The 20,000-nt window shown below is 35.6% G+C and overlaps 2 protein-coding genes across 2 annotated transcripts in view; one reads left to right on the forward strand and one right to left on the reverse strand.

Annotated features, from left to right (window-relative positions):
* The first annotated feature begins 388 nt into the window (after positions 1-388).
* LOC119581126 lies at positions 389-14,136 on the forward strand. The gene is made up of 3 exons (XM_037929470.1): positions 389-460; positions 3,833-4,001; positions 11,887-14,136. The coding sequence occupies exons 2-3, from the start codon at positions 3,840-3,842 to the stop codon at positions 13,126-13,128; spliced, it is 1,404 nt and encodes a 467-aa protein (XP_037785398.1). The 5' UTR covers positions 389-460; positions 3,833-3,839; the 3' UTR covers positions 13,129-14,136.
* Positions 14,137-19,480: 5,344 nt separating this feature from the next.
* LOC119581127 overlaps positions 19,481-20,000 on the reverse strand; it is a 2,154-nt gene continuing 1,634 nt past the window's right edge. The window contains exon 3 of the mRNA XM_037929471.1: positions 19,481-20,000. This exon is cut by the window's right edge and continues 73 nt beyond it. Coding sequence (XP_037785399.1) covers positions 19,903-20,000 — 98 coding nt within the window. The 3' untranslated portion in view covers positions 19,481-19,902.

A 20,000-nucleotide genomic window follows, 5' to 3' on the forward strand; every position in this document is an offset into this window, starting at 1 on the left:
GACTCGTAACGTTGAAAACACGATTATATTCTGTTGATATTCTCACAGGCTTATTAACGACAGTAAACCGCTTCCCCGTTAAAATACACTATAATCAAAATATACACGCGACGTTCTCCTCATAAACGCCATCCACGCTAGAAACGTTATTGAGTTCCAACGTCCTTCTGGAATTACCGGTTTTCCCTTCATATCACGTAACATTCTCGCCTTTCACCCGTTTATTAAGAGGAGAGAATCCTATAGGAACCCATGCTTTCGGTACCCAGGGCGAGCCAATGCCCGCAAGAAGTCCCCAAAAAGACCTTTAATACATGAAAGGAAAAGAAAAAAAAAAAATCAAACACCTTAAAAATATATTTTTTTGAATTTAAATCCCCGCCGCGAGGTTTGTTTTGCTTGGTTATCTTTTGTTTGTTTTGCTTGTTTGACATGTGACGCGATGGTCCCTCACCCTTAGGTCAGTCGGTGGTCTATTTTCCCTGTATTTATGACCTCTGGATTCTCGTCTCTGTAATAAAATGCACGAATTAAAGCGCTTTTTTAAGTCGCGCTCTACTGGAGTTGACTTAAACATATGTAAATAGTGTTCAGAGCTTAATGAGTTTTAACTTCACTGGCTCTTGTGGTTTTTGTTGTTGTCAAGCCACAATGTATTAATGTATTGTTTTGTTCTCTTGGTGTGGGTACTGGTTTTATAACGTGAATTGTTTAATTATTTAAAAAAAGATTTTAGAGCACCATATAGGCTTATTTTCACCTGTTTCTATTTCTTATATATATTTTTTTTACATATATATGGCTCCTTTTCTTTGCCTGAAATAGAATAATTTTGCTTGAAATCTGCATGTTGTTAGCATTAACCCATTAACCAAATCCGTGATGCCTGCCTTGCGGATGCATTAGAGTCGGCAAAATCAAATGTAGTTACAAGAATAGCCCCTTATGGCATGGGAGAGGAGAGAGCGTACTAGACAATTATGAGGAAAAGCATGAAAAACACCGATGATAGTCATAGTGAATTGTAAGATAACAGAAGTAATGACTTAATTATCATTCCTAAAGGGATCCACTACTGTCGGTTAGGTTTCAAAGTCATTTTTTATTAGGCAAATGATATATACAAACAGGTGAGCAGATAAATCTAAGAAACTTATCTTCTCTGCACTTCCACCTCCTATAATCCTTTTTTTTTTTGAGATTCAAAGAGATCCAAAGTTAACTAATTGCCAATATGACAGCAACATAGTCATGATGATAGCAGTAATTAATTTAGAATACTTTCACAGAACCAATTGTGATGCTTTTGGTTTGTATGGATTCCTCTCACTCTCAAGTACATAAATATATAGGAATTATGTTGCAGAACTACCCCAAACCCCCACACATTTGGGCCTGATAGCAGGGGAGGGTTCGAAAGGTACCAGGGATACTGCAGGGGTAAAATATGATGTATGTTGAAATACATCACTATAGTAATAATATTTACTTAATAAGTAACTTAATTGTCTTTTCCTAACTGTGACTTGCCGCCCCCCAACCCCCACTTTGAAAAACAGAATCCTCCAGTGTGGAGCGTACGACCAGCATGCAGGAGAGCTCTACGTTAGTCTGTCCTACACTATTCTGCTATACATATGTGGTGAATCATTTGTTGTCCAGGGTGCAAGTTGGGAGGCAGCAGCCCCCCAATTCTCTGCATATTATTCGTAATGTTGCATATTATTTGTAATTTGTTATTTCTCGGGTGCCTTTTATGCCTTCATGCTATTAGGGCCAAGATTGTGGATATTGGGGATTTCCGTGACACAATTTCTATATATTTGGGTATTAGAGAGTGAGAGGCATCCAATGATACCAAAATCATGGAGATTGGTTTCGGTATTCTGAATACTTACCTCATAGCCTCCAAACTTACAGCACACTAGCAATGTCAAGGAAACTACCATGTATATATAAGTAAGAAAAAAATCCTAGACTTGTTACTGATCAGATGATAAATCCCAAGGGATGTCTGTAAGAATAACCTATATCTGACAGAGGCTTATTGGTCTTTGCTGGAGCACTAACAGGTGAAAAAGCTGTGTCAGTTTAATTTTGATAAAGATTGGTGCTGTTGTTGATTTCTGTGGTCTAAAACTAATATTCTGACACTATGCACATAGTGCCAGTGCCAAAAAATATATTAGTTTTGGTTTGCAGACTTCAAAATCCAAGTGTCACATATATATATATATATATATATATATATATATATATATATATATATATATATATATATATATATATATATATATATATATATATATATATATATTTTATATGTATGTATGTATCTCTCTTTAATGAGGGCTTGGCTTTATGTGCAACATTATTATTTTGATTTGCAGTGTCTTTCATAACTAGATTATTGCAAGTAATTTTATGGCCTTGTTCTATCCAGATCCACCTGAAACAGTAGAAAATTTTAAAATCTGAACCAAAGGAATTGCTGTGGCCTACACACTTTTGACATCTTGGCAGTGGCTAGCAAACCTCTAGGGATTTGTCAAATAAGGAACCAATCAGAACTATCTTGCCAGGTGATACATTATTATTATTATATTTTTTTTCTGCAAAGATGATAAAGATATTTTGCACTGTGTGAAAGATCATTCTCCTTCATAGCTCTTCTATACTTCTTGTATCTGTATTCCACAATTTTCTCTTAACAATGCAGCATTTAAATTTTTTTTCACATATTTTTTCTTTGTTTTAATATAATTTCTTTCATGGATTTCTGTGAGGGGCTCTTTAATCTATGTATTAGGTATTTGCATTCAAATTAGACATTTAGAATATTTTTAGAAAAGTAATATATACTTATGTTACATCACTCCACATGTGAACAAGAACTGAATTTAGTTATATTACCACACCTGATAAATTTTTAATTCTCTTTGTACAGTCTTTTATTACAGGATATTGTTTTATTTCAGTGACACTGCTCATATTGTATAGTAATAGAATATTCATTGTTTATTGGTTTTAAAAGTATGATTATTGGTATTCTATTTGTTAAGATATTACTGATTAACCCACTGTACCTAGGTACCTCACTGCAAGAAACCCGGGCATTAGGCTTACTTGAGTGGCGACTCTTCAGGGTGTGTGGTTTGTAGGCCCAGCCCACATGAATACTCGTGTGGGGTGTTAAGACTCCTTGCCTCCTCTTTGCAGTGTTATTATCTCTTTTCTGAATAAGTGTTTTTTGCATATTTGCCATTTTCCAAGGTCTGTATTTGTCATTTGATAGCTTATGCTGTATCAAGATGGTAATAGACTAATTTCATTCCAAGGACTCCATATCATCCCTAGGTAGTCTACAACTGTGTGTAATAACAATGACAATAAGAATCATTTTGTTTTTAGTGTCATTTTAAAAGTAATTTTGTGTTATTAAATTTTCTGTAACATGCTAGTCAGTCATGGCTAGAAGGAATAGGAGCCAGATCATGGAAATACTGTCCTCCTTGGAGCTTGTACATACTACCCTTGTTTACTGGTGGAAATAATACAAGAGCCACTTCCCAAATGCCTCTGAATCTAATCTCCCTCCAAGGGCTGTGTGCAACTCTTGGTAAATCATTCCCATCACATTCCCATTCCCTCTGATGTTTATTTATTTATTTACTTATTTTTTTTAATTATTTATTTTTTCATTACTATGGTTATATCATGAACCCTATTCTAACTCAGGTGCTTTTATTAATTCATTGGAATTACCCTGTTTGCAGTGATTTCAGAATGTTATTTTTTAACAAATCAATGAATAAGTAACTCTTTTCACTAGTTTCAGAATGGCTGGCGTACTGACGGTAGTAGCAGAAGAGATGGGGAGAGCCTTTGAAATGGTGTGGAGTGGGGTAGCAGTGGCCATTCGCCTGAACAACAAGCTAATGACCACAGTGTTCAGGGCTGCAACTCGAATTGTACAACTACTCTTGCTACTTGTGAACAAAGTAAGATTTTCCATCAGTGAAATTTCCATATAATGACATTCTCTCTCTCTCTCTTTCTCTCTCTTTCTCTCTCTTTCTCTCTCTTTCTCTCTCTTTCTCTCTCTTTCTCTCTCTTTCTCTCTCTCTCTCTCACTATATATATATATATATATATATATATATTATATATTATATTATATATATATACTTATATATATATATATATACATATACACAAACATATATATATACATATATATATACACAAACATATATATATACATATATATATTTACTATATATATACATTTATATATATACTATTATTATTATTCCATCTATATATACATATATATACATATATATACATATATATACATATTATATATAATACTATATATACATATATATATATCATATATATACTATATACATATATACATATATATATTCTGTGTATATATAATATATATATATATATATATATATATATATATATATATATATATATATATATATATATATATATATATATACACACACACAACACACACACACACACACACACAATATATATATATTGTTTTGTTTTGTTTTTTGTTTTATTTTTGTTTGTTTGTATATTTGTTTGTCTGTTGCTCAGCTTTTAGGTGATAAAGCTTATGTCAAAAGTACATTCATCCAATAATATGCTAGCATACTTCACATTTTCTCATGCCACCAGGATTTAGAATGATTTTAGCTTACCATAGGTATTTCAAGAATTACATACAGTGCTACAGTACTGATCCTGGCACCACATTGACAAAATAATTAGATTTCATGAACTGTGTTGTTTATTGCCTTTTTTTTCTATACTTTGAAATGCAAAGAGCTTCAATGAAATTAACTACGGGGAAAAGTAGAAGTGCTTCAATAACATTTAAGCATGTTGATAATGATGAAAGGATAGACTTCATGCTTTTGCATATTCTTTCATGGTCAAGTTGGAAGGGACAGTGCCAGGAAAAAATGTTTATTTACCATGTCAAGAAAGTAAAACTAAAAAGTTATAAGACCATAACAAGATTTTGCACAAAGGAAATTTGTTGTTTCATATCAGGTGTTAAATTAAGCACTTGTGGAGCCAAGGCATGAGGGCAAACTCAGTCATTAATTTGAGTGATGCATCATTATTAGTAGAAATTAGTTGGCAAAAATGGTGGTTGTTAACCATCTGGGGAACACATTCATGTTTTCTGCCAATAAATTTACAGCTGGATGTAGTGTGAACAGAATATGGGCTTATACATGCTTGAAGAAGGGATGGCTCCATATCCAGGATATTCTTGTTGAGGATTTTTTCAAATCCAATTTGTCTTTTGTTCTATGGATTTAACACTTCAGAAAGGTTTCTGTCTTCTACCCACTAGGAAATTTGTTTAATTTTGTTCCTCACCCTTCATATGCTGATCAGACACTATGGCAAACATAAGTATGCTAAGATATTAGAGGATCAGGTTCTTGGGAAGAGGCAAATTATACTTGGGGTAGCACTTCCCACTCTGCTGAGGTATATAAATTGGTTTAGTTTTGGTCTAGGCAACAGGTCTATTTTGGAAAAGTGAGAGGCTCTCTAAATTCATCACAGAACAAGAAAAGGCAAACAGAGTACAGTATCCATGATGCTTAATGCAGCAAAACCTAGTCAGGAGGAAGGCAATCAGTGCATTTGTGATATATAAGAAAAACAAAAATCATTTAAAATGAAACACATATTGCCAGGAGAGGCATTAACAAACAAGGACACTGTAGTAAAGAAGAAAAACTGTGATAAGGCTTGCCAGTGAGAGAACCGTGAGGTGTCCTGTGTTAATCAGTCAGGACTTGGCAATGGGTTGTAAGATGTCCCTGCTGATGACCAATCAGAGTGTGACTACTGGACCCAGCATGACCCAACCTGAGTATTGTTTGTGGTGGGTAGTTTGGGGGCTATGGCTGCTACAATAGTCCCCCACCTGTGAATAAGACGTGCAAGTGAGTGATTCATCATATAGGTCACTCCAGTATCATCAGTATAGTAGATATATTTCTGCTACTACTAATTTAATTTCTTAGGAAGTATATTTGTTGGTTGTAAGTTCCCCAGTAAGTGCTGTAGGTGAAGTGGTGTGGAGTTTTAGTTGCACGGGGGTGCCAGGTAAATTCCTCATTTGGTAGAGGCAGTAATTGTCCCCACTTGCTGGTTGCTAAATATGGTTGTGTATGGTGTCCTGAATTTCCAGATCCTGGTTCTTAAATAGGCTTGGAGTCATTAAGGGATTAAGGTAATAAGAGAGCCTGGCTGAGCTGTCCAATGAGAGTGCTGCAAGGTCTCCAGTGCTGACCAGTCAGGATTCAGCAGTGGGTCAGATGTACTTGCTGATGACCAGTCATGATGTGGCTGCTGGATGCAGCATGACCCAACCTGGGTAGTTTAGGCCTAAGCTTAGAGAGCAGGATAAATGTATGTTTCCCATGCTTCAGTTTTTTTTGCTTGCTTGCTTGCACACAAAGCTGATGCATGGCTCAGGGAAATCATTTTAGTCTGGATGTAGTACAGGACAGTTCTTTACAGCCAGGATCAAGTTCAAAGAAGACTTTCCAAATATTGTTGTCTATTTTTAACCAGTTGGTGCAGGGACATGAACTTTTTGCTGTAATTTTGTTTCATGCTGTTAGATTCACAAGTACCTAGTCACCAAGGAGTCAGGTACTGGGCCTACTCAACATAACATATCATCTGCCGATAAGCCTTCTTGGTCCCTGTTTATTTGCCAGTCAAAGGATAGTACACTGAAATTTCAGTGTGATGTTCTTAACTTTGTACGCTTTCTATATACCATAGAATAGTACAACTTTTGAGTTAAAGTTCTTGAGATTTCAGTGTGATGTTTTTACACTTTGTAGAGACCATAGAATATTGCTTCTTTTTAGATATATTTCTTGAGTTATCTGCCCGGGGGGATCACTCCCTACTTGAAACTAAAAATTTGTATAATTTTTTGTAGAATGTAGAAGGGAAAATAAGTCATACAGTGTTGTTCAAAAAGTCATGAAATTAGTGTAATAAAAACTACAAATCTTTCCTACCAGATTCTTTTCTTCCAAATTTGCAGTTTCTTTTTAGTCTTGTAGCTACAGGGTTTTCAAGTAAGGCAGTATTCACTGCCTTACAGGTCATTTGCATTTGATTGGTCTTTCCAATGAAAGGAAGAGCTCTGAGATTGAATGAGCAGTGTTGGAATTATTTTTACTCTTGACATCAGAAAAATTAGAGTGAGAAATAGCATTTTAAAGTTTGATAATTTTTCTTTATTTATTTACTTTATCTATAGTACTAAAGTTGTGCATGAAAGTGGAGCTCAAAATGTCTCCTCTGCAGTGGAACTTGTTGTAGTCCAACCAGTAATATGATATGTAATATAAGATGGAATACAAAAAGAACTATTCCAGAAACCCTCATTTTGGAATTCCTCAGGCACCATTATTAAATATATATAATTGTTTGTTATATAAATGATACTTTAGTGACAGTGATGTGGGAAATGATAATAGTCATAAACTAGTGATACATCTTGGCCCATTTTTCAGTTACCCTGTACCATTTGTGTTCTATATTTTATTTTATGTATAGATACTAATCATAATGCATTTTTAATAATTTAACAATATGGAATGTTACTAAAACTGACCAATAATTGATGTAATTCATTATAAGAACAACATTTTCAACAAAATCAATCAGATGATGGAAGAGAAGGCTTAGCTAATGCCAGACATCTGGGGCATAGGGCATCTCCTTATCCTCCAGTCTTCTCCATTTTCAACCCCCTCCTCTCTTTTTACTACTCTGCATCCTTATTGTCCATCTCCCTGTAGTGCTATTTCACACAACCCACTCCCTCTTCCTTCCGTCCTTTTCCTACTTCCACCTCTGCAAATCTTTTAAATACTCTTCCAGCCAAATGTTTTTTTTTTTTTTTTTTTTTTTTTTTTTATGGTTCTTCTTACAGCCTTTTAATCTGACAGTATCCTCCCATACCAACAATGTCTCCAAAAACAAGTAGGCAAAGTTTCTTTCTGTAGTGATTCTGATTCTTCACACCCTGTCACAGTTACATGCGAGTCCCAAACTCATGCATTATTTACCCTGACTCACCTCACTGGGCAAACCTATTCCTGTCCAGCTTCACTCCATCCTTAATACTTGTACTGAAACTGTTTTCATTTTCCCAGCTGATTACCCTGTCTGTGACAAGAATTGGTTAGACTATAAATGACCTACTTTCTTGCCTCATATAACTACTGATTGCACTACTCCCCAAGAGGCCACCAAAAGTTCTACAACAAAATTACTTTCTGTGGATATGACATCCCCCTGTGAAATTTATATTGATGGAGAGTCCTGGCCTGTCCAGCCATATGGACTCCTCTCCCTTCAATGTAAGAAATGTTGGCATTTTGGCCACCCTGCTAAGCATTGTTGCTCCTCATCCTGCTGCCCTCTATGTGCCCAACCTGTCCATGATCATTCAAACTGCCCAGCACAGTCATGCATATGTACCAAATGAGGTGGCTCCCATTAATATATTTTATAGGAACTATCCTACATGCAAATTTGAGTCTTAAGGCAGCAGTTCTCAGATTCAAGCTTGGCCTCACTTTATTTGAGGCAAGGTAGGAATCACACTGATGAGGCTTTACTCTTGCTACCTACTCCAGTGCTGTCCTTTCCTCTGCCACTCCCCTTTCTCAAGGGGAGCGGCATCTACTCCTGCTCTCTCTCAGCCAAATTTTTTTGCCATTCTAAATTCAGATACGTCAATCTCTGCTTCAACAGTGCCAACCCCTCCTTCTCCTCAATCTACCTATCAGACAATCTAAATGTTCCACCCCATTTTCTCCTACCACATCCTTTTCTGCATCTATCTACTCCTCTGTTCCCTCAAACATGTGTCCCCTCTGACATTTCTCGTGAAACTGTTCTTATATCTTATATCCCTTAGCCCCCCTTTCCCCTTTCACTAATCCCTGCTTTTCCCCATGGGCATTCTTGCAGCATCCCACTTTTCCTCCATTTAATCTAATCAACCTTTTGCTAATCCCTACCTTGACCCATTTACTTACCCCCTCTACCTTTTTAATACCATACTATCCTAACTGCCATATGACTTTTGGCGTGTAGCATATAATCATGAACTCACCCTGTCTTTATCCTTTTTGCAACTACACCTTCCTATTGTGCTTTGATGTCTAGCACATTTATTTTGTTTTGTAACCATTAACCATTATTCTTATTAATTCTTCTATGTACTGTGTACTTCGTAAACTTACCATATGTACAGGCCAAGACATATCATGAGGAAGTCACATGCAAGCTATATTTCAAATACATAAAAGCCTCTAACATCTAGTGATTTTCTTCAGGCTTTCCTGTAATTTTTTTTCCATTATCTGTTGTTACATTCTACTCTAGTCTCTTCATGGTAGATTGGGCATATTTTAAAATCATATCAAAGGGTATGATGAGATGAAATGCACCAATATTTATTAGAATGAACATGTATACAAGAATGAATAAAAAAAAAGTTTGGAACAGACTGTTACAGTACCATCCTGTTTCCATGTGAAAAAACATACATGGGGTCTATTGATCACTTGGGAAGTTTCCTGTGCATGCATGAATACAAATTGCTCTTTAGTTAAATTTCAACCTTGAGAGCACATGCCCATCCTAATGGGCCCCTTTAACCCTTTTCCGACGGGTAGTATTCATAGTGGCCCGGGCCTCGCTGCTGGGGGCTTATAACGTCGCCCTAGCATGCGTGACCACTCATGCCAAATTCCAGCTTCCCATGCCGTTTCTTCGTAATACTACGAAGATATGTTGTATTTTCAGTTTTCATTATTTTCTAAAGTCTCTACTTGCCAAACTTCCTGATAAATCGAGACTGAAGGATATTTTTGTTGTTATATAGACTCCATAGTTGATCATTATTCGGTCTATAGTCCAAATAAAATAAGCAGTGTGCGGCATCATGGAGTTGAAATCGTCGGTAAAAATGAGAAAGTGTTAAAACCGACTTAATCACACTTTCAGTGGCAGAAAAATAATCTTTTGCTGTGATTGTAACAAAAAAAAACTCATGGCATGTCCATACATACGCTATGGCATGTGCGTACGTGCCCCCGGCAGATGGTCCCACCATGCCATGGCATGTGTGTACATGCCACCCATTGGCAAAGGGTTAATAATATTAACAGTAACAAAAATCAAAATTATGCATTCTAATAATTCAGTTATTGCTAATATTTGACTTCTTGATTACTAAACATGTATGGGGTCATTTGTGTATATTCAAAATGAATAAGCAAAAATCAGTTCATTGGGTTGAATAAATACACTTAATAATGGGATATGTATCTGATGGAAACATTTAGATTCATCCCACTCTTTGCACTTTTGGCTTCAGCATATGCAATATCTTTAGAAATAAGGATAACAAGAAGTTTAATGCACATATTTAAGGATTTTTATCCCCTTGAAAACTGCTGTCAAGGCAGAAGAAAGGAACAACTGTTTAAGGCACATAACTTCAAGCAGGCTTGTGTTTGATATTTCCTCCCAATCCCATGTGCCCGTTATTGCTGTGGGGAGCTTAGGAGATGGAGAATGCCTTGCCTTGAGCCTCAGCTCTTGAGTCAACTAATTTTGCTAATTTTTCTGTTCTACCCTCTTCTTTTCCTTCTCTTCTCCATCCCCTTGTATAATCCACTTCCTAAGGTATGAAAGCCATATTGAGAGGATAAAAGGCTGACTGTGCCAATTACAAACAGGCTAGGGGAGCCATGGGCACAGATATTCCCCTATCTAGTTTAGCTACCTAGTCTTTACCTCTCAGGGGGACCCAGAGGGGTGGACCATTTCTCTCTCAAGGATACTCCAGGCTAACCATTGCCAGTCGTAAAGATTTTGTACCTTTATTAGGGGCTATGAAGCTTGCCCCTTTACCAACTAACCCCACTGATATTAATCACTGACTCCAGACTCTCCTTTGACCTCAACTCTGAACACTACTGCTACCCCCTCCTTAATGCCTACTGTCTGCAGAACTAGTTCATACAACAACACTCCCTCTTCCATAAGGCCTCATCCTTTTTTTCAACCCCACCTCTTCGAATCTGTTGATTACTCTGTTTAACCCAGCCAAATGGGATCAGTTTTTTGTTATCCTCCCTACAGCCCCTTACCCTAACAACAGCCTCATCTCTTCTTCAATACTTGTACCAGAACTGCCTCCATCTCCCTGACAAATGGCCCTGTCTACAACAAGGATTGGTCAGATTTTCCGACCATATCAACCTACCCACCTCCTTCCTGTCAATGTCATAATTATTAGCCTCTAGGCCACACTGCCAAACACTGCCACTCCACAGCCTGATGCCCTCTTATGTGCTCAACCTGTTCATGATTGGGTAAACTGCTCTTCACAGTCATGCATGTGTGCCAATAAAGGTGGCTCCCATAATGTATTTTATAGGGGCTGCCCTACCTATAAGTTTGAGTGTAAGGTGGCTATTTACAGATTTAATCTTAGCCTTACTTTACATTGACAATGTGTTTCTCTTAATCCCTTCACTTCCCCCCTCCCCCTTCCTCCCAAGATGTTCTACACCACCCTGTATCTATTCATCCTTACATTTCCACTTCTATCCCCTTTCCTCTCCTAATCAAATTCTTTTCCCAGTCTCTACCACTGCCCTGACACCTACCCATTCCAATTAGTGTCTTTGTAATGAATAACTGATGGGTTTAGTGTAAGCTAGATTAATTGTTGATGTTTTGTTGTCTATAGTTATCTAATTATTATTATTTTCTTGACAGGCTGCAGATCTGCTGTCTCTCCTGATGACAGACTTACTCTTCTTCCTGAGTGACATAGGGAATGCAGTCCTCACTATGGGTGTAGCAGTACACACAGGGGCCTTGACAGTGGTTAACTTTGTCTATGGTACCTTTATGTGCATTGTATCTGCAGTGATGTACTCCTGTCATCTTGTCCACACACTTTACTGTTCTATTCTGTCATGGATAGTGCTTGCCTTTGGACAACTGGGCAATGCTCTTAACATTGTTAAGCACTTTTTTGTCCTGTTTGGCTCATCAGTCATATTCCTCATCAGCCTCATACCAAATTTGATATATTTAACATTCACAGGGCTGATTCACCTGTGTTCTTGTGCTTATCTTGCATGTAGCCAGAAAGTGTATAATGCTTGGCTAACAGCATGCTATATAGGGGATACATGCATCTCTAGCATAGTGAATTTTCTATGTGACATTCCTGTAGAAGCAGTTATTGGTGCAGCAGTAGGGTCTGCAGTCTTAGTTGGACTCAAATATGTCCTAGTTTATATGATGGATAATTTGATTCTGATCCCTGACATGCCTCTGCCTTCCCTTCTAATCATAATGAGGCAGCGATTCCTCAGATGGTACACAGCAATAGTACAAAGAGCTCACCTAGTACCACCAATGGAGGATGACACAGAGGAGGAAGAACTAGATGACACCAGTGATGAAAATGGCAATGATAATAATGATAATGTACCTGACCTGAATCTACCTCAGAATCAGATGTTCATAAATCAGATGCAGATTCCTTATCCACAAGTGAATGTAGCAGGAGGTTTGCAAAATGCCCAGGCAAATAGAGCAGGTGGATCACACAATCCACCTCCACCAGTGGCAGCACCAATCATTCCTGATGGACTGGCTAGGAGGCCACTCACAAGGCAGCGATATCGTCTTCAGCAGGAAGAGGAGGGGGAGGAAGAGCAGGAAGTGGCTCCCATACCAGAAGCTGCACATGCTGAAGTCAAGAGGGGAGGAAGAGAGGCAGTAGCAAATGAAAATGGCCAGGCGTACCAGCTCTATAGGGAACTAGAGCAGGAACGTGAAGGTCGTTTGTGCATAGTGTGCCAAGATCAACCAAAATGTGTGATTCTGCTTCCTTGCCGTCACCTGTGTCTGTGCGATGCTTGCCGTTCAGCTATTATCACAAGAGACAATATCTGCCCTGTATGTCGTAGACCAATTATGCAAACACTTAGGGTTTATGTCTGACAGTAAAAATGTATTTTTATTTTATTATATAAATTAGATAGAAAAGGAAAATTTTCAAGATCAATGAAAGAAGTCGCAGTGTAGTGAAGATATTTTTATTACAAACTTGAGTATACATGGCACTGATTTCTTGAAAGCACTAATCAGTTGTGCTTCAAATAGCAAGTACAAGTAAAATGTACATTGCTAAATGTGTTGAACCGAGGTTTTCTAGCCATTGATTGTCAAGGGGCTGTACAGGCATAGTCAAAACTCTTAATAATGTGGTCCTAGATTAGAGGGAGTTTTGAAGCTTCTTTCACAGTGTGACTTATCTGTGACTGTCCATATGTTTAGGGTGCAGCAGTGTTGTTTTTTCTCCTTTTTGGAAGAACATTTGTTTGTTTGTGAAAGATGTATTTTTGTGTATGATTTTGTACCTGGTAATATGAAATTATTTTACTTCTTTTCTTTGGAAAAATAGATGTACTTCATGTATGTGTTTTAAATTGTTATATTTCACTGCAAAAATGATCTTTCTTTTAGTTAATTATATCCATGGTTCAGTATTTGAAGTTCTAAAAAAGTGTATCAGAATAATTTTTAAAAGTATCAGTTACAGATTATAGGTACAAGATAAATAACTTATTTTGTTAATTTTTTGATGCAGGCTATAGGAAGTCAAAACCCAGAAAAATTATTATTTATAGAATGCATACTAAGTTTGGCAAGTATGCACTTTTTTTTTCCATATCTGAATAACATAACTGATGACATCATAAATTTGTGCCGCTGGTCTTGTCAATAACATCATTAGTTCTTAACTGCTCTGAAAGTTACAAGATAAAATCATTACGTGAATTTGTTTTTGCTTGCCAAAGCTGTCTTTCAAAATTATGATAGCATTTAGAGTATTCCTTTATTCTATTCTAAGTGTTTGTTGCACTGTATTTTCTAACTATTTTGTTTTTTCCCTTGCTTTAGAAGAAGAATTAAGATTTGTACATTATGGTTTTCATTTTTTTTTTTTTCTTTTTTTTTCCAGCATGCAAACAAATGAGCTAAAAAAAAAAAAAAAAAAAAAAAATTACCTAAACAAGATTATTATTATTTTTTTTATAATGAACTCTCAGTAAAGATTATAGAGAAAGAGAACATTGTACACCAGGTATCTTAGAGGATTTTTTTTTCTGCTTGTTCGTCTTTTTCTTATCCATCGTTGCTGCTTCACTGTGCATTAGGGAATACCATTTGTACTGTCCTTGTACCTGACTTTTTTCTCCAGTTGTTTTGTATAAATATCTTTTTATTTCCAAAGCTTTATTTAACTTTGATTATCTCTGTCAGGAAACTGTGCAATTAGGTTACACATTGTGATAAAAACAAGAATTATTATTATTTTTATCTTTAAGGTATATTCTGGCATTTTTTGAAACTGTCATTACAAATTGTATTACATTTCACTTTGTGAAGGAATCTTTGGCTCTTGTAATCAGTTACTGGACCAAATTTTTCATATATATATATATATATATATATGTATATATATATATATATATATATATTTATTTATATATATATATAAATATTATATATATATATATATATTTTTTTTTGTTTTTTTTTTTTTTTTTTTTTGCATGCAGGGGGGGCTATTGATAAATGATGTCCATACTCTTAAAATTTAGCAGTGTAATTTGGCCATTTTGTTTTGTTTTCTTTTGTGTTCATGCATCGCTCTGATGGATCTCTCTCTCCTTTTCTCTCTCTCTCTCTCTCTCTCTTTTTCCTCTATTCCTCTCTCTCTCTCTCCCTCTCTCTCTCTCTCTCTCTCTCTCTCTCTTCTCTCTCTCTCTCTCTCTCTCTCTCTCTCTCTCTCTCTCTCTCTCTCTCTCTCTCTCTCTCTCTCTCTCTCTCTCTCTCTCCTCCTTTTGTTTTACCCAGAAATTCCCTTCATTTATCTTAGATGTGATGGATTCCAGACCGTCAACCATTCCTTTAACTTACAAACCAAACATGTTCCTCTTGCAACAAGAAGTTCAAGGTACCAACAGTATAGTATTTTTAACCCATGGCAATTTTACACACCATAAGTGATGGTGTGTTTTTTGCCCCATCCCTGTCGTAAGTTCCTGTCAGTGTTTACAATCTCTTATTGTTCTTCTGAATTTTAGTATTATGTTATTATAATCATTATTGTTATTATTTTCCCTATATAGCCAAGCCATGATTTTATCTCTTTAACCTGCATTGTAGCAACATGTTCACTGTCTTTGAAACTCTAGTAAATTTTTGAAGGAAGCCAAGTGAAGATAAGGATCATATTATATTTTATCTTATTTATTTGTTTATTATTATTATTTTTTTAAGATTATTAATATTTTGACTTATAGCTATCATTAATATTGTCTTTAATATTATTATTAGAATTCAGAGGATATTTGGAAGATTAGTTCTTATGGTTTGTGATATTTTATACTGAGGCCATGATTGTTTTTTAACTGTTTCTTTCTTATTAGCTTTTCATAAGTCAGTGATATATGTACTTAAGATTTTTTTTTGCATTTCAATATACTTTTCGTAGTTAATGGTAATGGCCAGACCCATGCAACATAGTCAGAGTGCAAGAACCCAAGCTCTCACAGAAGCTCCTCTCTGAAGCAGAGTTCTACCACATTCTCTATCTCCTTCTCATTCATTCATTCATTTTCTCTCTTTCAATCATTTGTTAATTCACACACTCTCTTTATCCCATATTACTTGCTTTCATTCACTCATTCATCAGTTTGCCCTCTTTCCATCTGTTTGGCTGAACCAGAGGCATTATTAAAATACTTGTAAACTGATAGGTCAACAACATATACCTGCTCAACCTTCATAAAAATCCACTCTAGACTTCTTTTTTTCTGTTCCTCAGCCTCTTTTACAACAATACAGGCATTTATTTGTCAGCTATAAGTTAGAGGTTAGATGCAATCAGGGGTGATTTCTGTGCAAACTATAAATCCCATTGAATTTCTATGTTGATGAGAAGTCTAAAGTAATGCCAAAGAATAGGTTTTTGGCAAAATAAATGCAGGACTGGCAATCACCTTTAAATGAAAAGGGATTAATGTTATTGTTTTTTTTTTTTTTTTTCCCACATATGAACATATTTCTAAATGTTCATAAATATTCCCATATACAGAATGGTTTAAGAATGTGTTGCAAAAGACAAATGCTTTGATTGAAATGGTATATTCAGTTAATTTGGAATTTATATGTTACAATTAGCTGCATGGTATTCAGGATATTTTCTGGGCAATTGTGAAAGTTGGGTATTTTCCCTTAGAATTGATAGTAATTTTATTCATCATAAACAAAAAAAAATGTTTCTTTGGTGATAATGTATGTTTTTTTTTCTGGATTTTTCTCTTTCGGTTTTATTAAAATTATGTTTTTATTATTATTATTATTATTATTATTATTATTATTATTATTATTATTATTATTATTATTATTATTATTATTATATATTCTTGTACAAACTAAGTTTAATTTCATCTCAATCTATAATATTAGAGAATTTACCTCACTGCTGGAAAAATACCATGCTTATAAATCTTCCAATAATTTTAAAGCTGGAAGTTTGTTTCCTTGCTAGAGAATTTTCATACCTTTTGGATTTGTATATCCTATGTAAATTTTGTGATATTCTGATATGAGCAATTTTATAGAATGTAAGCAAAGATGGAAAAAAAGCTTTTATGAAATTGCTTGTTTTACACTCAATTCTTGAAAAAGAAAGAATACTGTATGACTAATGTGAAAAGTGCATTATTTGTATAGATCGATATTTGACAGGGTTTGTATGACAAACCAGTGAGAAGAATGGAGATATGATTATGTACATGTCTTTATAATATAGATGATCAAAATTTTACCTAAAGTACTTTTATTTACAAGCCAAGTGAAAGTGAAAGGTATATGTATAAATTGATATTCATAAATAAAAGATATAGATATATTTGTGCCAGGGTTGGGCCCAAGTACAGACGACTGTACTTAAGGCTAAGTCCAAGTACCCGGATATTTTTCAAGTATAAGTACAAGTACAGTCACTTTGCTATATACTTAAATCAAGTCCAAGTACATGTTATTGTTCTTAAGTAAATGTACAAGTACTTTCATAAAGCATGAAAGTCAGTCGTTTTCATATATACACATTAATGGTGCACTGTTAAAATGTGGGATTTGATACAGAAAAGTATATGGAAACTACATTTACTTTAGCACATCACTTCTTTTATCACAGAATTGCAAAACAAAACATACTTCATGAAAAACTTCAATAAATAATATTCACTATGCTGCAAATGCAAAAGACTATCCATATATTTCTCATATCAGCTGCCCCTAATCCCTTGCTTGTTGGGGCTTAGGAGGTGGAGACTGAGGCCCAATGTAGGGATCACCCCTGCCCTGGACCTCAGCCCTCACCCCAACTAATTCTGCAGGGTCCTTTCTTCTCCATTCCTTTTCTTTCTTTTCTTCATCCCCTTCTTCTGTCCACTTATCCAAATTGATAATTAATTTTACCCATTTTGCCTGAATACTTTACCATAATGCTGTTTGATGCCTGGTACATTTGTTTTGACTATTGGCCATTCTGGAAATCCACTAACATTGCCTTGCTGTACCAAAATACTTCACCTGGGGGTTTTGCCCCCAAGCCCCACCCTATCTCTGTGTTTTATATGCACCGCAAGTTACCATAGATGTTGACGAGGCAGAAAATTTTCAATAATCATCAGTATCAGTAATAAAACTAAATATGATGCAGAAAATAAAGATATCAGAGCATTACAACTTGTAGCATTACTCTTGTTCTATATGACTAAACAGCAGATACGTGCAGCTGATTTTATTGAACATAAATTTATTCTTCATGCAACTCATCTTGCAACTTTTTTGTTTAATTTCCCTTATGGGACTTTTCTTGTGGTAAAAAAATAACCATAGAATTACTTCATATAACATAAATGGAATTTTTTTGTGGCATGAAATTCAAAATAAAATTTGATGAACTTTAATTCCATTTTTGCTCCTAAATAGGGTTAAAAAAAAAATCAAGTAAGAAATACATACAAGTGAGCTTATGAAATCACACTTTCAATGTTTTTGTTAGTAAGACGACATCTGTTAGACTTAAATACTTTTCCAGCAATGCTGAAAAACCTTTCAATGGGAGCAGAAGATGCAGGTACAGCCAAGTATTTCTGAGCCAAAATACCAACACATCAATGTCATCTGCTTCGCATATGAGACTGCGGCATGTTACTAATTGAGAACATACATAATTATGCTCCTTTACCCTATATTATTAAACTCCGAATACAAGTACATAAAAATCTGTAATTAAGTCCAAGTACAAGTTCATGTACTTGGGCCCTCCAATTCCTTGCTGTTATTGTCATGGGGGGGGGGGCTTAGGAGATGGGGACTGAGGTCCAATGTAGGGTCACCCCTACCTTGGTCCTCAGCCCTTGCCTCAACTAATTTTGCATGGTCTTTTATTCTCCTCATTTCGTTTTCCTTTTCATTATCCCCTTGTTCTGTTCACTTATCCTAATCTTTAAACTCATTTTTGCCGCTTTCACCACACAACATTAGTACTGTTCAACCTACAACTTTACCTTAATCATTAACTCGTTCCGAATAACCCTTCTCGCTACTCTAATTTACGATTGCGCCATATGACCTTTGATGTCATATAGCACTTCCTTACCTGGGGGCTTTTCCCGCAAGCTTCTCGTTATCAAGCCGCTAATGGCCTTAGATGCTGATGCAGCAGAAAAATTTCAATATATAATAAATGTACTTGGACCAACCCTGATAAGCACAGTAAAAGTGTGAATCTGTAGCTAACTTCTTAAGAATATGTTGGATCAGTACAGATACATAGTTATCTGTTTATTTATTTTTTGTAAAATACATAACTGATTCAGATGATTGTCCCATTTTCATGGATAACCGCCATTTGAAATTATTTAATATTGGTTATCTCTCTCTCTCTCTCTCTCTCTCTCTCTCTCTCTCTCTCTCTCTCTCTCTCTCTCTCTCTCTCTCTCTCTCTATATATATATATATATATATATATATATATATATATATATATATATATAGACACACACACACACACACACACACACACACACACACACACACACACACACACACACACACACACACACACACACACACACACACACACACACACACACACACACACGAGACAATTTTCATGACCTGTCAGAGTGAAAAATGTGAATAATCCTCGACATATTACTCACTGCAGCGACTGTGCTCTTGTAGAGGAACAGAAAGTAAATAATTTTGTTTTAAAAATCCTTTATTTTGAAATTTTATTTTTATTATTGTTTTCCTTTCCTGGATAATTATAACTGGACTTCAGATCTATCACTATGTTTTGGTGTGTAATGAAACAATGATTAAATATTTGATGTATCTCTATATGTGATGAATGACCTAATTTCTTTATATGTTCAATGAATAAGATATTTTCATATAAACATCAATATTCAAATCTGAGTACCAATGTATACTTAAAGTATTCGTCTTATTTCTAAATGAATAATTCAGGAAGAAGAAAAAACATTATAAATTATTTAATTTCCAATCAAATTCATCGATTAATGATTACCCTGAGACATCAAATTCCTATGGACTAATTAGATTTGCGTGCGGCTTGGCCAGTGTTGACTCAATACTTTCACTCCAGGGGGCCTACACAAACTACCTCCTGCCGGCGTTCCTCATGGCTCCGAGAGCCTCTGAGCCCAGCAGGGTGTTGAGGATCTCGGAGTTCCTCTTCTGGGATCGTGTTCCCACTC

Source organism: Penaeus monodon, chromosome 14, assembly GCF_015228065.2.
Source record: "Penaeus monodon isolate SGIC_2016 chromosome 14, NSTDA_Pmon_1, whole genome shotgun sequence".
NCBI lineage: Eukaryota > Metazoa > Arthropoda > Malacostraca > Decapoda > Penaeidae > Penaeus > Penaeus monodon.

Bases quoted from the DNA above. Each gene is read 5' to 3' on its own strand.
- LOC119581126 (XM_037929470.1), top strand. From the start codon at position 3,840: ATGGCTGGCGTACTGACGGTAGTAGCAGAAGAGATGGGGAGAGCCTTT. The intron at 4,002-11,886 runs GTAAGATTTTCC...TTTTCTTGACAG, and splicing joins TCTTGCTACTTGTGAACAAA to GCTGCAGATCTGCTGTCTCT.